General features: G+C 43.6%; 1 protein-coding gene and 2 long non-coding RNA genes across 5 annotated transcripts in view; 2 read left to right on the top strand and 1 right to left on the bottom strand.

Moving 5' to 3' along the window:
* LOC123501084 (protein naked cuticle homolog 1-like) overlaps positions 1-3,673 on the top strand; it is a 26,460-nt gene extending 22,787 nt beyond the window's left edge. The window contains exon 4 of the mRNA XM_045249666.1: positions 1-3,673. This exon is cut by the window's left edge and continues 180 nt beyond it. Within this exon, the coding sequence (XP_045105601.1) occupies positions 1-975 (975 nt within the window). The 3' untranslated portion in view covers positions 976-3,673.
* A 2,557-nt stretch (positions 3,674-6,230) lies between these two features.
* LOC123501129 lies at positions 6,231-8,931 on the top strand. The gene is made up of 2 exons (XR_006673568.1): positions 6,231-6,516; positions 7,619-8,931. It is a non-coding gene; the product is annotated as an uncharacterized LOC123501129 (long non-coding RNA).
* Positions 8,932-11,482: 2,551 nt separating this feature from the next.
* Positions 11,483-21,378, bottom strand: LOC123501134. Of its 3 annotated transcripts, none has more exons than XR_006673570.1 (4): positions 21,225-21,378; positions 12,248-12,332; positions 11,810-12,023; positions 11,483-11,714 (listed from the first exon to the last, which is right to left on the bottom strand). It is a non-coding gene; the product is annotated as an uncharacterized LOC123501134 (long non-coding RNA). The 3 variants fall into 3 exon arrangements; XR_006673571.1 differs by having other exon boundaries at positions 11,822-12,023; XR_006673569.1 differs by having other exon boundaries at positions 11,836-12,023.
* Positions 21,379-21,574: the final 196 nt, after the last annotated feature.

Genomic DNA, 21,574 nt, shown 5'->3' with positions numbered 1-21,574 from the left:
GATGTGTGTGGGCGAGGACAGAGAGGAAGGCGGAGAGGAGGACGGAGAAGGTCGACGTCTTTGCAGCGACATGAACTCCTGCAGATCATTCAGGCCAACATGGAGAAGAACAACCTCTTCTACACCCCCCTCCACCGCCCCCCACACTCCCACCACCACTCTCACCACTCCCACCCACACCACCACCACCATCACCACTCTCGTCGCCGCCGTCCCCGCCCCTCCTGCCCTTGCTCACCCCCAGACCCCGCTCAGGTGAAGGCACGGCTGCTGGAGCCAGACTGCCCCTGCCGCCACACCCACTACCACAGCCACACCCACGGCCCCTCCTCCACCACACGGCAGGGCTGCCGCCGCCACCACCGCTCTCACTCCCACGACCTGGCCCGGGACTCCCTGCCTCACCTCTTCCGCTCTCACCTCCTGGACAAGACCTTCCAGCCCCTCCCCCCATCCAACACTCCAGACCAGCCCCCCTCCCCTCCCACGCTGCCCAGCCACCACCACCACCACCACCACCAACAGCCACGCCACCACCACCATCACCATCACCACCATCACCGGTCCAGGTCCTACGACGGTGGGGACACTCAGCGGTCGTCGCCGCGGGGACGCAGCGGCCGGGCCTCCCGCTGCCCCCAGCAGACCTCCCCACAGAGCCTCAAGACCTCCCCCGACCAGCCCCTCAGGGTCAGCCAGGCCCCGTCCCCCTCCAAGCACGATTCCCCACGGGGCCTCGTGGGTGAGGGGTCGGCCTCCCCTCATGCCAGCAAGCAGCGGCAGCGCGGGGCGGACCACGACCGGGCCATGGCACAGGTGGTGGCCTGGCTGGAGCGCGGGTCACTGCTGGAAGCGCCCTGCTCTCCGCCGGGTGAGGGGAGCCCCACCGGGGATCAGGCCCACCATGTGCACCAGCACATCCACCACCACTACCACCACTACAACGAGCACCAGCTGCCGCCGCTGGTGCTCTGAGGACACCCCTGCACCTCCCCGGCCCTCGCCCTCACCCTCACCCTCTCCTGGTGGCAGCGGGAGGTGCAGAGGGATGGGGCAGGTGCAGCCCCCCCCACACCCTGAGGTGAGCCACACCCCACGGGGCTCCCAGCGTACCACCACCACTCCAGGCAAGGTGGGGGGACAGTGATGGGAGTGTGTAAGTCCTGCCCCGCCCCGCCCAGTGGCTGCTGTGGGGCGGCGTCGGCTCCCGGCGTTGGAGTGAGCGGAGGGAGCTTCGCCGTGCTCCACCACAACATTCCCGTCTCCCACAGAGTCTCAGAAATCTCATGAGCTGGTGGTGTCCTCAGCTCGTCGCTCCTCCTGTGTTGCCTCATCGCCTCACTACTCCCAACATGCATAGAGTCATTTTTATTTTTGGAAGTCATGTGCCACTGAGGAGAACCTTGTGCCACACCGCCACCCATTCCCTTTCCCCCACCACCCTCTCATTCCTCACTCACTCATCAACTGTGACCTCTGTTCTCATTCCTGCTGACCCAACATTCTTAAAACATTCCTTACACACACACACACACACACACACACACACACACACACACACACACACACACACACACACACACACACACACACACACACACTGTACTAGTCATTATGTTACAAGACCTGAATCAAACAAACATTTCATCTTAAGTTCATGTAAACGCTCATTTGTCCATCCAGACTCGAAATGAAGTGTGTGCGTGTTTGTGTGTGTGTGTGTGTGTGTGTGTGTGTGTCAGTGTGAGACATTCATTCACACACTTGCACATCATCCACCTTCAGACTCAACACAAACAACAAAAGTCCAAACACTCGGTAGAAAATGGAAAGGAAGATTAACTATTGACTGACCTACACTGACCATAACTGTCCAGCTGTGTGGCGGACAATTATTACCACAACTGACTGCCTGACTGACTGAGTGGGCTGTTACAAGGTGCTCTGCTTGCCACACTGTCAGGCCAGATCTGTAACATGCCCAGGGAGGTCAGTTACACACCACACACCAGTTCCCAATGCTGCATCTTGGCACTTGAATGAAAATGTGGTGGCGACACTAAATGCACCACGTCACACCCTGATCACTTCTAAATCACAACTCAGGAATGAAGCAATACTAGACTGAAATAACAGTAACACCTGCAATATATTAGTAACTGCCAGAAGGAGGTGTGTGTGTTTAAACTGCAGTGTTGAGGGAAGGCACACTACACCACACAGCACACTAGAACTGTACCAAGTGTGAGGGAATAGTGTGTGCTTGGCTGTGACTTAGTGAGGGTGCCAAGAGTGTGTGTGTGAGGACAGGCCAACACTGCAGGGAACTTAGGTGATCCTGGGAGACTTGTGTGGAAATCTGTTTTAGGAATGATTAGAAAATGTGCCAGATCTCAGTCACAGGGAGAGAAGAGATGAGAAAAGATAGAAAAACGTTGCAGGAAGATTTTTAAAAGTGTATGAAGTGTTTGGAAGATAAGGATGACAACAAAAGAAGTAGATGCAGCTAAAGTTGAAGGAGATAATCAGTGAATGCCTTCCATGTCACAAAAAAGGAAAAAAAAAGCAAAACAGAACTAACTTAACAGAAAGACAAACTCCTTAGGTAACCACTGGGAAAATGAATGAAAAAAGACAGAAAAAGACACTTGTAAAACTGGAAAAGAAAGCAAAAAATCACGCCTTTCACATCATCAGAGAAGAACAAACAGGAAAAACTCAAGAAAACTCTCAGTAAAAGATGTCACAAGTGTTTCTGTTTCTCATGACCAGAACATTGGGGTGACGAGGACAGCTGGGTGAGGGAAGCCGCCAGCCAGTGTGTCCTCATGCCCTCCCCCCCCCACCTCACTACCTCACTCCTCACCTTTGCCACAGACTAGGAAAAGACAATGGAGGAAGAAGAAATAAAAGAGACAGTGTATTTTTTGTACAGCGAATTAATCTATCTTAACTTTGTACATAGCTTAGTGTATATCAAACTTGTATATATGACTGCCCCTTCCTCCTCCTCCTCCTCCTCCTCCTCCTCCTCCTCCTCTAATAGGTCTGCTGCTGTTTGGTATTCCTTTGTATTCATCCTCCTTCTCCTCTTCCTTTTCCTCCTCCTCCTCCTCCTCCTCCTCCTCCTCCTCCTCCTCCATGTTGCTCTGTGTCACTGTATTCTGATGGATATGTATTTGTTCTAAAATGCATAATTCAAGGAACAGTTTCCCTCTCCTATCCTTACCCAAACCTGCTCCCAAGTCCCTCCCTCCCCCATTCCCCATTCCCCATACCCTGTTCCTCCCAGCCAGCCATATCCCCACGCCCCATAATGGTAGTTAATGCTGTATGGTAGTTTCATTAATGGTGCTTCATCTACTATAAACAAAGAATCATTCCATGTATTCTGTCTCTCCCTCTCGATGATTATTTTTATGAATTTTTATCTTTTGTGTCTCCTCGTCCGTCGGTTTGTCAGTTCGTGAAGGACAGTTGGCAAGTGTTTGTGTTGTCGACGTACGGAAAATTTCTCGTCTATATCTGTTCCTGGCCGGCAAGACCCTGACATAGAGCAGGAGTGTGTGGCCGGATATTTATTCCACGTTATTTCCCTCTCCAGTGTTACGTTCCTCGGTTCGTTTCCCTTTCTCCCGACATTAAAAGGCACAAATAAATGTGTTAAAGTGAAGGGGTTATTGTGTCTCCCTGGAGTGTGGTGAGGGACAGTGGGACAGCTTGCCAGGATTCTCAGACACTGCTCTCACAATGTGTCCATTTCCCAAGGCCACTGAGATATTGGTGTGGGTTTTCAAGTGTTTCTCTTCTTAATTAACCCCTTCAGTACCTTGACACATTTTTATACTTATTTTGCTTACTATTTGGTGATTTTACACAGCTCCAGAAACTTATATGTGGGGTGAAATAGTGAAGACTGTGGTCATTAATCTTCTGACCTCCATAGACCCTTCCTTATGTCAACAAAATCATCTAATCACACCCAAAACTCAAGGTAAAAACGTGACCCAGTACTGAGGGCGTTAATAATATGAAAATTGCATTAATCTGTCACTACATCTATGAAAACACCAGTACAAACCCACACAACTTGAACTAGAGCCTTGTGAAAGTAGTGGAGGTGTGATGGAGGAGTGTTTGAGGGGACAATGTGATGCAGTAAGGTCAGGTCACTAAGGTCAGGTGTAGTTGGGGAAGCTTGACCTTTATATCTGCACTTTCCTGATGTATCTATCCTCTTACTCTCATCCTTCCAATAAGTTCCTCCACTGACTTTTTTCTCTTTTTTTTTTCCACATTTCATACACTATTTCCTTCTTTTCTTGTATCTTGACTGTCAAAAAGTAACTGTTCTATATTTTCTTCCTCTTTGCTGACTTTTTCTCTTTTTTTTCACATTTCATACACTATTTCTTTTTTTAATATTTTCTTCCTCATCCCTGACTTTCTTTCTCCACAATCCGTATACTGTTTCCTTGTATAATACTTTCTTCCTCTTCACTGACTTTCTCTCTTTTTTCCACATTTCCTATATGGATGAGTGGATGAGCTTGAGTGAGTGAGCGAGCGTGAGTGAAAGTAAGAAAGCGTGAATGAACGTGAGTGTGAGAGAGCGTGAATGTGAGTGAGCGTGATAGAGCAATAGTGAACATGAGAAAACGTGAATGAGCGAGAATGAACATGAGAAGACGTGACTAAGCGTGAATAAGAGTGAGTGTGAGCGTGAGTGAGCGAGAATGAGCATGAGAAAGCGTGAATGAGCGTGAGCGAGCATAAGAGAGAGTCAGAGAGCATAAGTGAGCGTGAATGAGCATGAGTGAGAGATCCACAGCTATACAGCACCACGGAGGAAGACGGGAGGCAGGCGGCGAGAGAGCAGCAGGAGTGACGAGTGGATTGCAGTATGCAGCAGATGGGAAGGAGACGATGAAGGCTTGGAGGAACATCGACACTGAACAGAGGAGTGGCTGGAAGGGAGAAAGGCGATGAAGAAGTTAAGTTTAATTGAATAGGTACGTGTTGTTATTGTTATTATTATTATTTATTCTTTTATACTGTTTATTCAGAGTGAGACGATGAAGGTGTTTAGCAGTATTGATGGAAAATAGAAGAGGCGTTTTAAGGGAAAAAGGCAATGAAGTTAAAGTTAATTGAGAAGATACCCTATTATTATTTATGCATTTTATTGAGAGAGGCATTTAATTAAGGCATTAGCAGCATTGATAGGTAACCGAAGAGAGACTGGAAAGCGGGAAAGCATTGAATAAATAAAGCGAGTAAAAAGCTACATTTTTTTTTTTTTTTATTTATGCAATTTTTCTTCTTGTTTTTTCGTTAACCAATTTATCAACTTCACGGTACAAAGAAAGAGTGTACAATCGATAGGGAATAGAAGAGTGATTGAAAGAGAGAGAAAGGCAATGAAGGTGATTGAATAGGTACGTGTTGTTATTGTTTATGCATTTATTCTTAGTTTTACTTTTCTTTTTATCGTGAAGAATTAGTTAGTGTGTGGCATTGATAGAGAACAGAAGAGTGATTGAAAGAGAACGACCATGAAGGTGAGTGAAAAGGTGTGTTGTTATTATTTATGCATTTATTCTTAGTTTTTCTTCTTTTTTACTGTAAAGTGACAAAGGAGAGTGTACTACCATCGATAGAGAATAGAAGTGATTGAAAGAGAGAAAGACAATGAAGGTGATTGAAAAAGTACGTGTTGTTATCATTTATGTATTTATTTTTAGTGTTTTCTTTTCTTTTTACCGTGAAGTGATAAATTAGAGTGTGCATTGATAGAGAATAGAAGAGTGATTGAAAGAGAAAAGGCAATGAAGAAGGTGATTGAAAAGGTTGTTGTTGATTAATTTATTGCACCCTTGGCGTCATACAATGAAGAGAGAGAGAGAGAGAGAGAGAGAATTATTATTATCTATCATAATCAATGTATTACGAAGGAAGCTTCAAACTGTTACAACAACAAAAAATAAATAAATAAAAGTTATTATTATAATTACTACACGGAAAGTAGGAATGACTGATAAAACAAATCAATGCAATTGAGTTTGTGTAATGGTTGGTTTGGAAGGAGTTATAAAGCGTGGCTAGTTTGTATCCAGGTGGTGGACCAGTGGTTAGGTTCACTGGCAGCGTTTCATATGCTCGTTTGGCCTCGAATCGCTCTTTCCTTATAGGCAGGTTGGGAGGGGGGGAGAGCGAGAACCGAAGCAAGGTTAGGAGTTCAGAATGGCAGCTGGACTATTCATCACCCAGACTTCACGCCCGCTACATTCTCCAGTTACCACGCCACCGCCGACCCTTCGAGTCTACGTAGCGCAGTGTCCGTCTGTTCCTTGTCGTCGGGTGTGACGTGTAGCAGCGGCAGCAACAGCAACGGGAAGGTTGACCTACCTGACGGAGGATTTACGTGCGGCGGAGTGACGTGCAGCCGTTGTGTGGAGCCTAGCTGACGGAAGCACAGCACGGGAGCACAGCAGGGGTTAGCACAGCGGAGGAGAGGTTGGTTGTGTGTATGTGAATGAACAGTGGAAGGGTGTAGGTGTTGTGTGCGTTGAGACACTGACCGTGGTGTTAGCAATGTGCAGTGTTTATTGGAAGGTTAACTATAGGGTGTCTTGTATATCTGTGTGTCTGTCTGTGTCTGTATGTCGGATGTATCAGGAGGCATCGCTATGTAAGTTATATGCTGTAGTTGTTAATTGGGGCAGATGGTCGTTCATTCACTAGTCACGTGGGTTCAGAATAGATCTGGGTAATGGCTGTAACAAGTGTAGTGTTTTCGTGATCATTGTAGTTGTGTAGGAAGAATTACGCTTAACCTCTTTCAGTACTGTGACGCATTTTTACTTTGAGATGTGTACGATTAGATCATTCTATTGATGTTACAAAGCGTGTATGGATGTCACAAGGTTAATGGCCAGAGTCTTCAGTTTTTAATTCCTCTCGTAAGTTTCTGAATTTGTATGAAATCGCCAAGTAGTAACAGGATTAAGAAAACGCGTTTTGGTGCTGAAAGGATTAAACGTGTCGCATTACTATAGAACTCCTTAAGTTAGTTATATTTGAGGCTAATCCGTTTCAGATTACTGTCATTGTGGTTCCCTCGTTATAGAATAGTTTTCAGAAGCGGCGAAAAGAATGAGTAGATAGGATTTCCTAACTTAAAGAGGCTCCTTCAAGTTAAGTGCCTTAGAAGCGAGACGTAATAGTATGACGATAAGTTTGAGGATCGTATAACGTTAAGTTAGGGCACAATATGGAGACGTGAAGAGAATGGGTGGTGGTGCGAGAGAAGTGTGGAGATGAGTGAAAGGCTGGTTGAGGCAGTGAAGCAGTTTTAGGACAGACCGAGGAGGAAAATGAAGTGTTTGAGCGAGTTAGGGCACACACTGGATGAAAGAGTGCAGACGTGAAGGGAATGGCTGTTGGTGGTGAGAGTGCAGACGTGAAGGGAATGGCTGTTGGTGGTGGTGTACCTATGTGGAGACGAGTGAAAGGCTGGTTGAGGCAGTGAAGGAATTTTAAAGTGTGGCGTGTTAGTCGAGATAATTAGTTAACAAGATAAGGCGATTTTGTTCATGCATATTTTTGTCCATTACAGGCGTTGACGATCCAAAGGCCTAAGCGTCTCCTCGACCATCAAGGAGACTACCTTGCATTGTGCCTTCACTGAACGCCCACTACCAACACCTCTGCCTCGCCAACGCCGTATATCAGAGGAGGACTCTTGCATCGCGCCTACACACACTGTACTCTAACGCCGCCGCTCAGAGATACTGGCTGAGTGGGTGATAGCGAGGCAGGTATGGTGAGAAGGCGGATTGGCGACGAGAACCAGCAGATGACGGCGGACACGTTAGGATTCCACTAACCAGGTAGATGTATGTGTGGCAAGATTGGTTGTGTGGATGTCATAGGATCGGGTGTGGGGGAGAAGTGAGGGGGTGTGACGATGTGCATTACCGAGACTGGCGTGGGAGATGTGAGAATGAAGGGATGGGAGTGTCCTGACAGGGAAGAGCCGAGATGCTGTATAACACGGAAGACGCTGGGAGGAGAACGAGGGAGAAAGGTGTAACTGGAGTGAGAATGAAGGGATAGGATTGTCTTGACAGGGAAGGGCTGGGATGCTACCTAACACGGGAAACGCTGGGAGAACGAGGAAGAAGGGTGTAAGTGTAAATGGAATAACGAGAGAGGGCGAGGGAGAGGCTGATTGAGGCAGTGAATGTGTGTAGTGTGGGACAGTGTGGCGTGGTACATGTGGAGATAATAGGTTAATTTGTTTGTCCTGGAGATAATAGGTTAATTTGTTTGTCCATTACAGGAGTTGGCGATCCAAAGGCCTGAGTGCAGCGATCCCGTGGCTTGCACCATCAGGGAGGGACCCCGGCTTCGCACGGCCTTCACTGACCCTTCCTCAACATCACCACCGTCGCCGCTGAGGGACTGCCTCGCAGCGCACCCCAGCGGCCCGGCAAACGCATGCCGCCGTCGCCGCCGTCGCCGTCCAGCGAGAGATTCAGCTTTGCATGCACACATTCTGCCACTCAACACCTGCCGCCCCCGCCAGACCCCCACCACCACCATCAAGGATTCTGCATGGCACCTTGGCCTTGCGCGGCCGTCACCTACTGCTACTGGTACTCCTGGTGGTGGTGTTAGTGGCCAGGGAGGGAAGAGTTGCGGGTTGGCGTTGCAGTCAGTCTTCCCTCACTCATTGTGGATGGTGTATTGTACTCGTGTTGTGGTGCCATTTACTCCATTGTAATAAACTAGTCTGTCTTCACTGCCTCATATTGTGTTGTCACTGTACTCACTGCCTCATTGTGTTGTCACTGTACTCACTGCCTCATTGTGTTGTCACTGTACTGTGAGCTGTTGTCACTACTGAATAATAAATTGTGAAGAAATCTTTATCTTTGGTAAATTTCGTTTCCTGGGAATATTTGTGGGGTGGTTTCAGTGAGTAGTCGCCTCAAGCTGGCTTAGATCCGTCTGACACAATTATTGCCTCCATTAACCTCCCACACTCACTCGAAACAATAACACGCCAGAAATAAAACTACGCTAATTGATATTAAGGTTTTTTATTTGTCACACACAATCACTAGAGTGGATAGAAAATTAACCGTAAAAACGACTCATAATGATAATAAAAAAAAATAATAATAATAAAAAAAAATGGTTATAATAAAAATTTCAATTTCAATGGTAGCGAAAAAAAAAAAACCAAACCTGAAAAATCCTGAAGTGATTAAAAAAAAATGGTCCAAAATAAATTGCAGCACGATTAAAAAAATGGTCCAAAATATTGCAGCACGCCAAAAAACGGCAAAAAATGGTAAAAACTGGCCAAAAAACGGCAAAAAATGGTCAAAAAAACCCAAAACCGCGCCCTAAAAAAGTTTTACTGGCCAAAATACGGCAAAAAATGGTCAAAAAACCCCAAAACCGCGCCCTAAAAAACGTACTAAGTCGAAAATACTCGAAAGTGTCTCCGGAGACGAGGCAGATGCATATTGGAGCTGAAATTAAATGCAAGAGTCCCCCTAAACTTTTTTATTCTCAATTTTTTACATTATTACATTGCCTGCAAAACTCTACACATATTTTCAACTTAGTATTATAACAACTGAACAAAATTTATAGTGGTCTACAACACACTTAATAAAAATAAAAAAAATAAAGTCTACAATAATTTTCAACTTAGAAATAAACGTTACAAAATTTACAACGTAGCAAAAAATCTGCACAAATTTTCAACTTTACAGAATTATATAATACAATTACAGAATTATATTAAAAAAAATAAAGTCTACAATAATTTTCAACTTAGAAATAAACGTTACAAAATTTACAACGTAGCAAAAAATCTGCAAATTTTCAACTTTACAGAATTATATAATACAATTACAGAATTATATAACTCAATTTTCAACTTCACAGAATTATACAGAATTATATAATACAATTACAGAATTATATAACTCAATTTTCAACTTCACAGAATTATATAATACTACAGAATTATATAATACTACAGAATTATATAATACAATTACAGAATTATATAATTCAATTTTCAACTTCACAAAATATTTCTAAATTTTTCAAGTTAACAAGATAATACAGAATTATAATACAATTTTCAATTTCACAAAATATTTGTAAACAATTTTTCAAGTTAACAAATATTCAAAGATAAAAATGTTTGGTTTTTAAGTGACAATCTAACAAACCAACTGTTAGAGAGGGAGAGAGGGAGAGGAGAGAGAGAGAGAGAGAGAGAGAGAGAGAGAGGAGAGAGAGAGGAGAGAGAGAGAGAGAGAGGAGAGAGAGAGAGAGAGAGGAGAGAGAGGAGAGGAGAGGAGAGGAGAGAGAGGAGAGGAGAGGAGAGGAGAGAGAGAGAGGAGAGAGGAGGGAGAGAGAGAGAGAGAGAGAGAGAGAGAGGAGAGAGAGAGAGAGGAGAGGAGAGGAGAGAGAGAGAGAGAGAGAGAGAGAGAGAGAGAGAGAGAGAGAGAGAGAGAGAGAGAGAGCAATACAAACAAACAAATAGTAATAATATACATGAAAAAATACATTTTAAGCAAACACACACACACAAACTAGCCCCTTTAGTACTGGGACACATTTTTACTTTGAGATTTGTGCACCATTAGACCATTTTATTGACATTGACTAGGATCTATGAAGGTCTCAAGATTAATGGCCGTAATCTTCACTATCTTAACCCCTTCAGTACTGGGGCACATTATTACCTTGAGATTTGTGAATCATTAGACCATTTTACTGACGTCAGAAAACTAATAGCCACAGTCTTCACTATTTTTAACCCCTTCAGTACTGGGACACATTTCTACCTTGAGATTTGTGTACCATTATATAATTTTATTAAAATTAGGAAAGGTCTATATAGGTCACAAGATTAATGGCAACAGTCTTCACTATTTTAACCCCTTTAGTAGTAGGACACATTTTTACCTTGAATCTTGTGTACCATTAGACCATTTTATTGACATTAGCAAGGGTCTATGGAGGGCAAAGGATTAATGGCCATAGTCTTCAGTTTTAATCCCCACACAAGTTTGTAAAGCTCTCTAAAATCACCAAACAATCACTACAAGGAATATGGAAACGCATCATGGTACTCAAGGGGTTAAATTGGGTAACACAATGAGAAAGTTTGGAACCCACTCTTCTAAGATGACAAACCCAATACTTTCACTCCATCACAACATTCACTCACACACAAGCACCAATTGGAGAAACACTTTTTTGAAAACCCTGCCTGTCATCTCTGCGGCCTTGGAAAATAGTCATGGTGAGAGAATAAAGCATTTTTAAGGATGTTTTTTTATGATTCTAGAGACAGAGTGACAACATATCTACATTATCAACTGGAGAAACAGTCATCTCTGTGGTTTTGGAAAACAGTTGTGGTGAGAATAAAGCTCTCATTCACCTCACCACTTATGTTACATTTGCACAAGTATGTTATATTTGCACCAAATACATAATTCTACATTTATTCATCTACGCCCATTAACATGTGTCCGTCGTACTATGCCTACTCGTGTCAGTTTCTTGAGTGTGTCTGCGTGAAAGCGATGTCCTCTTATGGCAGACACGTACAGACTTCCATCCAAGTTACCGCTACGACGCCGACTCCTTCCTTCTAAGTCCACTCGTCAATACTGTCATAAATGAAAATCAGTAAGAATTATTCAGTTCCCGTAAAAAAAAATCGTTTATTTTGCACATTCATTCATATCTGCGCCCATTGTTTCACCTCAACAAACACCTCGTCTGCCGTACTGTTCCTCCAAGGCAGTGGTAGTGTTTCATTTCTTCTCTTGTGGGCCCTACGTGTCTGTCGCTATATCAAGCTCCTCTCCTCTTGGCCGTCTGTGTCGTCTTACTTTGTTCAGTCCCAGGCCAGTCCCTTCAACTTGGTGCGTTGGTTTCCTCGAGCTGTGTCTTCACACCACACCCGTCACCCACACCTGAAAAATATTTGCAATGTAACACACACAAAGATTTCGATCACTAGAGATCTAAAGGAAATAGGAAAATGGGATTCAAAATAGTACACGACACAGGATCATTGGACGGACACAGTACTCGTGCGTGTGAATGTCATCTTGACACCATCCTCTTAAAATTAACACTGACTACTATTTCCTGACAAGCTCACCGCCTCGACAATCTGTTTTTTTTCTGAATTTACCTGCAGGCGCTGCGATGCCTCCACACACCAGCCTGCAGCCAGGGAACGCAGGTTTGGTTGGTGGTAAGGGAGCGAGCCAGTCCATCTGAAAGAATGACATAGCCGAGAATATTAATGATACTTCAAGTAGTGACAAATGAACAAAATATTGATTGACACGAGAATACCGGAGACTTTATATAAGGAATGCTGGGAGATGCGACCCGTCCTACACCTTACACCTTAGTAATTACACCTTACACCTGAACTGGCCTACCCACGGCAGTCTCGCTCCACTTACTAACTATTGTAACGCTACACTGTGCCCATTGTTACGCAAATAGTCATTCTTCATACATTTGAGGAAAGAAAAGCCTTTTATAATGCCTATAAACTACGGTACGAGTCTGGGTGGTTGCCTTGTGAGCGGGCGGTGCACGTGTCAGGCAGGCGGGCGGTGCGTGGCGGCGGGGAATGCCAGACAAGCTTGCGTTAAGTCACAAAGCGCCGAGGAGCTCCACGTAACCTTTGAACAATTCCGAATCTAAACAGCCGCAGCCCACAGACACATCTAATCCCTCCCTGCTGGCTTCCTCCCTTCGCCACGGGAAGCCCCACAAACACACAAACCCACAGCCGCCTCCACCTACAGCGTCCGCCCCCCACCGCCACCTTCAAATTTGTATGATCAATAATTATTTTCGTGATAAAATGTTATATTAATTATCCTACACATTATATGCAAACACCACATAGTACGGAAAAACATTATAATTAAGAACATCAGAAAGAGAGAGAGAGAGATGTATTGGGCCAAGTGCATCTTTTTATTATTCATTTATTATTTATTTGTCTATTTTCAAGAAAGAAAAAGTTTAATGGGGAAAATTCTTGGGGTATCAATGCTTTATTATTATTGTTATTCGTATTTTTGTTATTCAGTCTTGTTCTTGATAACAATAAAGTGTGTATACATGTTCATGTTCATATATGTACTTGTGTATGTAACAACGCACTAAGACGACACCAACACAGACACTCAAACACCATTCCACACACACCCAAACCACTTGAAACCTTTAAAACATTCACAACTAACGCAAAACAATCAAAACACCATATATCACTTCTAAATATCAACAAACAACCAAAACTCACTAGAAACACCCAGTACACATCAAAATCACCCATACAGCACAAGACACACACAAAAGAAACTGCATACACACCCAAACCACTTATTGCACTCAGTATTATCCCAAAACACAATAAAAGCATAGGAAAACAACTCTATAATTCCCAAAATACTCTCAAAATACATTCAAATACCCAGACACACCCCACAACACTCAAAATACGTAACATATACTGGAGAACATCAAACTCACACTTGAAAGACCTTCATTGTACCCAAAACACACTTATAGCACATCAGTAACACTCAAAACATCATGCAACTCTACGAAACACACTTAAAACACTTCAGTTATACTTCAAAATACATGAATGCTTAATAAAAAACGGAGCTAATTGAAAGGGAGACCTAGTTCAATATTGTGGCTTGACTTCTGCTCCTTTTCCTCTTCCTTTCATCCTTCCTTCCTTCTCATCTTCCTTATTTCTCCTTTCTTCTTCCGTCTACTACTGCTATCCACACTCCTGGTCCCAGAAACACACGAAAACACGTAGAAATCATTAGATATTAGGAAAAACATTCAAGATCTGGGGGATGAAGCAGGGAGAAGATGGCCCGAAGCTATACTGAGTCCCCACCTTCCATGTAGTCACCAGAGAATGGAAACAGGGCTAACTTGATTAAATTACGTAAATAATTTCAAAATTGACCTACAGAAAAAAACCAAGCCACGTCAGAGTGTTTGATATTTCATGACGTGTAGATATAGTAGGCAGGTAGTATTGAGATGGTAAAGGCAATGTATGGCGCCAGGTGCCTCACCTCCCCTCCAAGGCGCCCCAGGGGTCCCCAGCAGCGGGTTTTAAGGCTCTTCTCGGATAATTTCTATCGATAATATTACGCTTCCATGGGGTGTTTTCATGGTTTCTATGAACGTGTCGTTGTGTTTGACGTGTGTTCCACGCTTTTGTTGAGTAAATATTTGGAGTTTAGTGGTGTTTTACGGCGTATATACGAGTCTTTCAAACGGTTATTTTTCAATTCCCGTTTTTGCTTTTTTATTTCAAGCTATAACTGGACCTTTATGATACCAAAAAATCGCCCGTGTTCTTTTAAGTGTGAAATCAAGTCACTGAGTTAAATATGTGGACTTAATATTGATATTTAGTTCTGTTAAAGGTAAAATATATTTTTTACACTTTGTTTATTTACGTTTCTGCTTTACGGTCAAACTCGTTGTAGAATGCCTCAAAAGAAAGCTCAGACACTGTATAATATGTTACAATACTCGCAAAATGAAAATAGCCGGACTTACAAGAGTTTTCAATGAGTTTAGAGTTTTAATGGTTTTGTTTAACATAAATATTCGTCATTCGTTCTTATGTGGTTCTGGGTACGTGTTGGATGCCTGAGAAGAAAGTTTATATTGTCTAGTATTTTTTGAAATAAATATAAAGTCGAAATGGCTGGACGTTTTTGCTGTGTTATAAGTGAAAATATCTTTATACTTTTAATATGATTGATTTCCGCTGTTCTTTAAAACTAGTTAGGGTGGAGAGGTTTTGATGTTGTGGATGTTAGTTAAAGTTTGTATCAAATCGTGAAATAGCAAGCATTCGGCCGTGGGTTCGTTTTTTCGATAGGTCAATTTTAAAATTATTTACGTAATTTAACGAAGTCAGCCCTGTTCCGTTCTCTCTTAGGAACCCAGGCAAGGTGGTGACTCATCATACCCTCTGGCCATCTTCTCCCTCCTTCCTCCCCCAGTTCTTCAATATCTTTCCTAATATCTAAAGATTTATACTTGTTTTCGTGTGTTTCTTTGATCAGGTGTGTGGATAGTAGTAGTAGACGGGAGAAGAAAGTAGAAAAAAGGAAGATGACAAGAAAAGAAGGATGAAAGGAAGAGGAAAAGGAGCAAAAGTCAAGCCACAATATTTAGTGTAGTCTCCCATTTAATCTAGCCGTCCTTTATAAATCATTCTCGTGTTTTGAAGAATACCTGAAGTGTTTTAAGTGTGTTTCGTAGTGTTGCGTGATCTTTTGAGTGTTTTTGGTAAAATGAAGGTCTTTCAAGTGTGTGTTTGATTTCCTCCAATAAAATTTACGTATTTTGAGTGTTGCTGGGTGTGTCTATGTATTTGGGTGTATTTTGAGAGCATTTGGGAGCTTTCTGAGGTGTTTTTCTATGTTTTTATTGTGGTTTGATATAATATTAAAGGTATGAAGAGGGCTGGGTGAGTAAGCAGTACTTTTTAGGTGTGTTTTGTGTTGTATGGGTAACTTTTATGTATGCGGGGTGTTTCTAGTGAGTTTTAGTTGTGTTTGTTGATATTTAAAAGTGATATACGGTGTTTTGTGTGTTTTGAATTAGTTGAGTGTTTTAAGGGTTTCAAGTGGTATGGGTGTGTCTGGAGCGGTGTTTGAGTGAGTGTGTCTGTGTGTGTCGTCTGAGTGCGTTATTATATACATAAATACATATATGAATAAAAACACACATACACACTTTATATTATCAAGAACAGGGATGAAAAAGTAAAAATATGAATAAAGATAAGAAAGCAGTGATGACGAAGAAGTGTCACCATTAAACTTCTTCCTTCTTCGTAAAAATAGACAAATAAATGATAAATAATAAATGAGCATATATACACTTTTACAGATGGGGTAAAATGTACCAGCATAGACAATTAATGAAGAAGCCGCGGCTCGCTCCCCAAGCGCAAACTGGCGAAGATACCCGACTCCCTACCACGACACACAAGAACATGCTTACACCGACTACGCCTTGGCTATCACTGCTTCAATGAAATACAAGGTACACTTCACACGTGCCAACACTGCAACACGGACACAAACACACCACTAAACCACTACACAGAAGACTGTCCAAGCACAGCACCCTACCTGAGCCGAACAACAGGCACCAGCCACTACATAATTCAACAAATTAACACATATCAACTCATCACAAGGGTGAATAACTTCCCCACGCCACGGTAACACTTTCTACATACTTTACATCCCTGGCAGTCGCGATCGTTAGAACCCTTTTAGCTGTGGCTCTGCCCTCGAGCAGTATCGTGTAATAAGGATAGCTGTGGCTCTGTCAGGGCAGAAGTATACCTAAAACCAAAATTGAAATCACATGTGTGCCGCCTCCAAAGCGTTACGGCCCACTCCGTCCCTTTCTTTTTAGGGACGGATAACTAACAACCAAGAGGTAAAATGGAGTTAGAAATGTTGGAAGGATTGTTATCTAGACTGAGAATGTGTGTAGTTACGTCTGGTGTATTGGTTCAAACATAAATAATAAAAAAAAAAAAAAAACTACTACTTATTCCTTTGCCTCCTCTCCTCTGCGTGCCCTGCCAAGTATGACTCCTTTCTCAATAGTCTTGCAAAGGTCCGTGCTCAGAAACGCTTTGCTCTCTCACCACAACCTCATACACACCCAAACCAATTATTGCACTCAGTATTATCCCAAAACACAATAAAAGCATAGGAAAACAACTCTATAATTCCCAAAATACTCTCAAGATACATCCAAATACCCAGACACACCCCACAACACTCAAAATACGTAACATATACTGGAGAACATCAAACTCACACTTGAAAGACCTTCATTGTACCCAAAACACACTTATAGCACATCAGTAACACTCAAAACATCATGCAACTCTACTAAACAAACTTAAAACACTTCAGTCATACTTTAAAATACAAGAATGCATAAAAAAAACGGCGAAATTACAAGGGAAACTTAATTCTATATTGTGGCTTGACTTCTGTTTCTTTTCCTCTTCCTTTCATCCTTCCTTCCATCTCATCTTCCTTATTTCTCCTTTCTTCTTCCGTCTACTACTGCTATCCACACTCCTGATCCCAGAAACACACGAAAACACGTAGAAATCATTAGATATTAGGAAAAATAATCAAGATCTGGAGGAGGAAGGAGGGAGAAGATAGCCCGAAGCTATACTGAGTCCCCACCTTCCCTGTAGTCACCAAAGAGAATGGAAACAGGGCTAACTTGATTAAATTACGCAAGTAATTTCAAAATTGACCTACAGAAAAAAACCAAGCCACGTCAGAGTGTTTGATATTTCATGACGTGTAGATATAGTAGGCAGGTAGTATTGAGATGGTAAAGGCAATGTATGGCGCCAGGTGCCTCACCTCTCCCCTCCAAGGCGCCCCAGGGGTCCCCAGCAGCGGGTTTTAAGGCTCTTCTCGGATAATTTCTATCGATAATATTACGCTTCCATGGGGTGTTTTCATGGTTTCTATGAACGTGTCGTTGTGTTTGACGTGTGTTCCACGCTTTTGTTGGGTAAATATTTGGAGTTTAGTGGTGTTTTACGGCGTATATACGAGTCTTTCAAACGGTTATTTTTTTCAATTCCCGTTTTTTGCTTTTTTATTTCAAGCTATAACTGGACCTTTATGATACCAAAAAATCGCCCGTGTTCTTTTAAGTGTGAAATCAAGTCACTGAGTTAAATATGTGGACTTAATATTGATATTTAGTTCTGTTAAAGGTAAAATATATTTTTTACACTTTGTTTATTTACGTTTCTGCTTTACGGTCAAACTCGTTGTAGAATGCCTCAAAAGAAAGCTCAGACACTGTATAATATGTTACAATACTCGCAAAATGAAAATAGCCGGACTTACAAGAGTTTTCAATGAGTTTAGAGTTTTAATGGTTTTGTTTAACATAAATATTCGTCATTCGTTCTTATGTGGTTCTGGGTACGTGTTGGATGCCTGAGAAGAAAGTTTATATTGTCTAGTATTTTTTGAAATAAATATAAAGTCGAAATGGCTGGACGTTTTTGCTGTGTTATAAGTGAAAATATCTTTATACTTTTAATATGATTAATTTCCACTATTCTTTAAAACTAGTTAGGGTGGAGAGGTTTTGATGTTGTGGATGTTAGTTAAAGTTTGTATCAAATCGTGAAATAGCAAGCATTCGGCCGTGGGTTCGTTTTTTCGATAGGTCAATTTTAAAATTATTTACGTAATTTTACGAAGTCAGCCCTGTTCCGTTCTCTCTTAGGAACCCAGGCAAGGTGGTGACTCATCATACCCTCTGGCCATCTTCTCCCTCCTTCCTCCCCCAGTTCTTCAATATCTTTCCTAATATCTAAAGATTTATACTTGTTTTCGTGTGTTTCTTTGATCAGGTGTGTGGATAGTAGTAGTAGACGGGAGAAGAAAGTAGAAAAAAGGAAAATAATAAGAAAAGAAGGATGAAAGGAAGAGGAAAAGTAGCAGAAGTCAAGCCACAATATTTAGTGTAGTCTCCCGTCTAATCTAGTCGTTCTTTATAAATCATTCTCGTGTTTTGAAGAATACCTGAAGTATTTTAATTGTGTTTCGTAGTGTTGCGTGATCTTTTGAGTGTTACTGATGTGCTGTAAGTGTGTTTTTGGTAAAATGAAGGTCTTTCAAGTGTGTGTTTGATGTTCTTCAGTATAAGTTATGTATTTTGAGTGTTGTGGAGTGTTTCTGTGTATTTGGGTGCATTTTGAGAGCATTTGGGAGCTCTCTGAGGTTTTTTCCTAAGTTTTTATTGTGTTTTGAGATAATATTAAATGTATAAAGTGGTCTGGGTGTGTAAGCGGTGTCTTTTGGGTGTGTTTTGTGTTGTATGGGTGACTTTTATGTATGCGGGGTGTTTCTAGTGAGTCTTGGTTGTGTTTGTTGATATTTAGAAGTGATATATGGTGTTTTGAGTGTTTTGGGTTAGTTGAGTGTGTTATAAGGGTTTCAAGTGGTATGGGTGTGTCTGGAGCGGTGTTTGAGTGAGTGTCTGTGTGTGTGTGTCGTCTGAGTGCGTTATTATATACATAAATACATATATGAATAAAAACATACATACACACTTTATATTATCAAGAACAGGGATGAAAAAGTAAAAATATGAATAAAGATAACAAGAAAGGAGTGATGACGAAGAAGTGTCACCATTAAACTTCTTCCTTCTTCGTGAAAATAGACAAATAAATGATAAATAATAAAAGAGGATATATACACTTTTACAGATGGGGTAAAATGGAGTTAGAAATGCTGGTAGAAGTGTGATATAGACTGAGAATGTGTGTAGTTTCGTGTGGTGTATTGGTTCAAACTGAAATAATACCATCAACTACTTATTCTTATTCCTTTACCTTCTCTCCTCTGCGTGCCCTGCTAAGTATGACTCCCTTCTCAATAGTCTTGCTAAGGTCCGTGCTCAGAAACTCTATGCTCTCACCACGACTTTTTTCTAAGGCCCCAGGGATGACTAGCGGGGTTTTGAAGTGTGTTTCTTCAGTTAGTAATATAGAAATCTTGTCAATCTACCTCTTGAATTGTAAAAACACCTTCGAGAACTCGTATAAACTTCAATAAAGCCTTTTGAAAGAGGCGAGGTGAAGCGTGTATAATTATATAGTCTGTCACTCTTCAGTGTAATGAATTAATACAGAACAGATCGACTCCCTGAATAATCACTACATTACCGCCCTCTCTCCCTTCATCGCTGCCTTCTCCCTGCCCCCCCGCCCCACTACCCCTCCTTCGTTACCTATCCCCATTCACCCCCCTTCCAATTCCTTCGCTGCCTTCCCTCCTAACACCCCCACCCACCCCTCCTTCGTTACCTATCCCCATTCACCCCACCCATTCCTTCGCTGCTTCCTAACACCCCTCACCCCTCCTTTGCCACCCCTTCCTTACCAGCCTCCACCCACCCCTCCTTCGCTACCTTCCTGCCACCCCACCCACCCCTCCTTAGCCAGCTTTCTCCTGCCACCCCACCCACCCCTCCTTAGCCAGCTTTCTCCTGCCACCCCACCCACCCCTCCTTAGCCAGCTTTCTCCTGCCACCCCACCTACCCGTCCTTAGCCAGCTTTCTCCTGCCACCCCATCCACCCCTCCTTAGCCAGCTTTCTCCTGCCACCCCACCCACCCCTCCTTAGCCAGCTTTCTCCTGCCACCCCACCCACCCCTCCTTAGCCAGCTTCCTCCTGCCACCCCCACCCACCCCTCCTTAGCCAGCTTTCTCCTGCCACCCCACCCACCCTCCTTAGCCAGCTTTCTCCTGCCACCCCACCCACCCCTCCTTAGCCAGCTTTCTCCTGCCACCCCACCCACCTCTCCTTAGCCAGCTTTCTCCTGCCACCCCCACCCACCCCTCCTAGCCAGCTTCCTCCTGCCACCCCACCCACCCCTCCTTAGCCAGCTTTCTCCTGCCTCCCACCCACCCTCCTTAGCCAGCTTTCTCCCTGCCACCCCACTCACCCCTCCTTAGCCAGCTTTCTCCTGCCACCCCACCCACCTCTCCTTAGCCAGCTTTCTCCCTGCCACCCCCACCCAACCCTCCTTAGCCAGCTTCCTCCCTGCCATCCCCACCCAACCCTCCTTTGCCAGCTTTCTCCTGCCATCCCCACCCAACCCTCCTTGCCAGCTTTCTCCTGCCACCCCACCCACCCCTCCTTAGCCAGCTTTCTCCCTGCCACCCCACCCACCCTCCTTAGCCAGCTTTCTCCTGCCACCCCACCCAACCCTCCTTTGCCAGCTTTCTCCTGCCACCCCACCCACCCCTCCTTAGCCAGCTTTCTCCTGCCACCCCACCCACCCCTCCTTAGCCAGCTTTCTCCCTGCCACCCCCACCTACCCCTCCTTAGCCAGCTTTCTCCCTGCCACCCCCACCCAACCCTCCTTAGTCAGCTTTCACCCTGCCACCCCCCCGACCACCTCCCGTCGTTGAATCGTCACATTTGTCTTCCATGCAGTAATCACATTCCCACCCTGCTTTCCCTCATTCCTAAGCAGTGCACAGGGTCATAACACAAACAATTCCTTACCTGGGTTGCCACACCACCGCCACAGTCCGCTGAAGGGGTCCGTTACCTCTTCCACGGGTGCACTCACTCACGCACGCCTTTCCCGTCCGTGTCTGGGGCTCCACTAACAGGTAGCCGGCTTGGGTTTCAATTCCTGGCTTCGAAGCGGGTGAATGATACCGCTAGCTCTTGTGAATCACTCGTCTACATTTCAAACCCAGTGTACATAGAATTTGCTAACTAAATGAGTGTGGTAAGTGTGACATATTCCACACTGAGGTGCAGAATTGGGTTAAGTATGCAGGGAAAGACGAGATTGTGGTGTTTTTTTCAGTTTAAGGGTAAAGTTTCACTAGAAAGAGTGGCTGATG

The sequence above is a fragment of the Portunus trituberculatus genome, chromosome 8, assembly GCF_017591435.1.
Source record: "Portunus trituberculatus isolate SZX2019 chromosome 8, ASM1759143v1, whole genome shotgun sequence".
Taxonomy (NCBI): domain Eukaryota; kingdom Metazoa; phylum Arthropoda; class Malacostraca; order Decapoda; family Portunidae; genus Portunus; species Portunus trituberculatus.
Note: the sequence above shows the minus strand (reverse complement) of the source record. Positions and strands in the feature narration are given on the sequence as shown.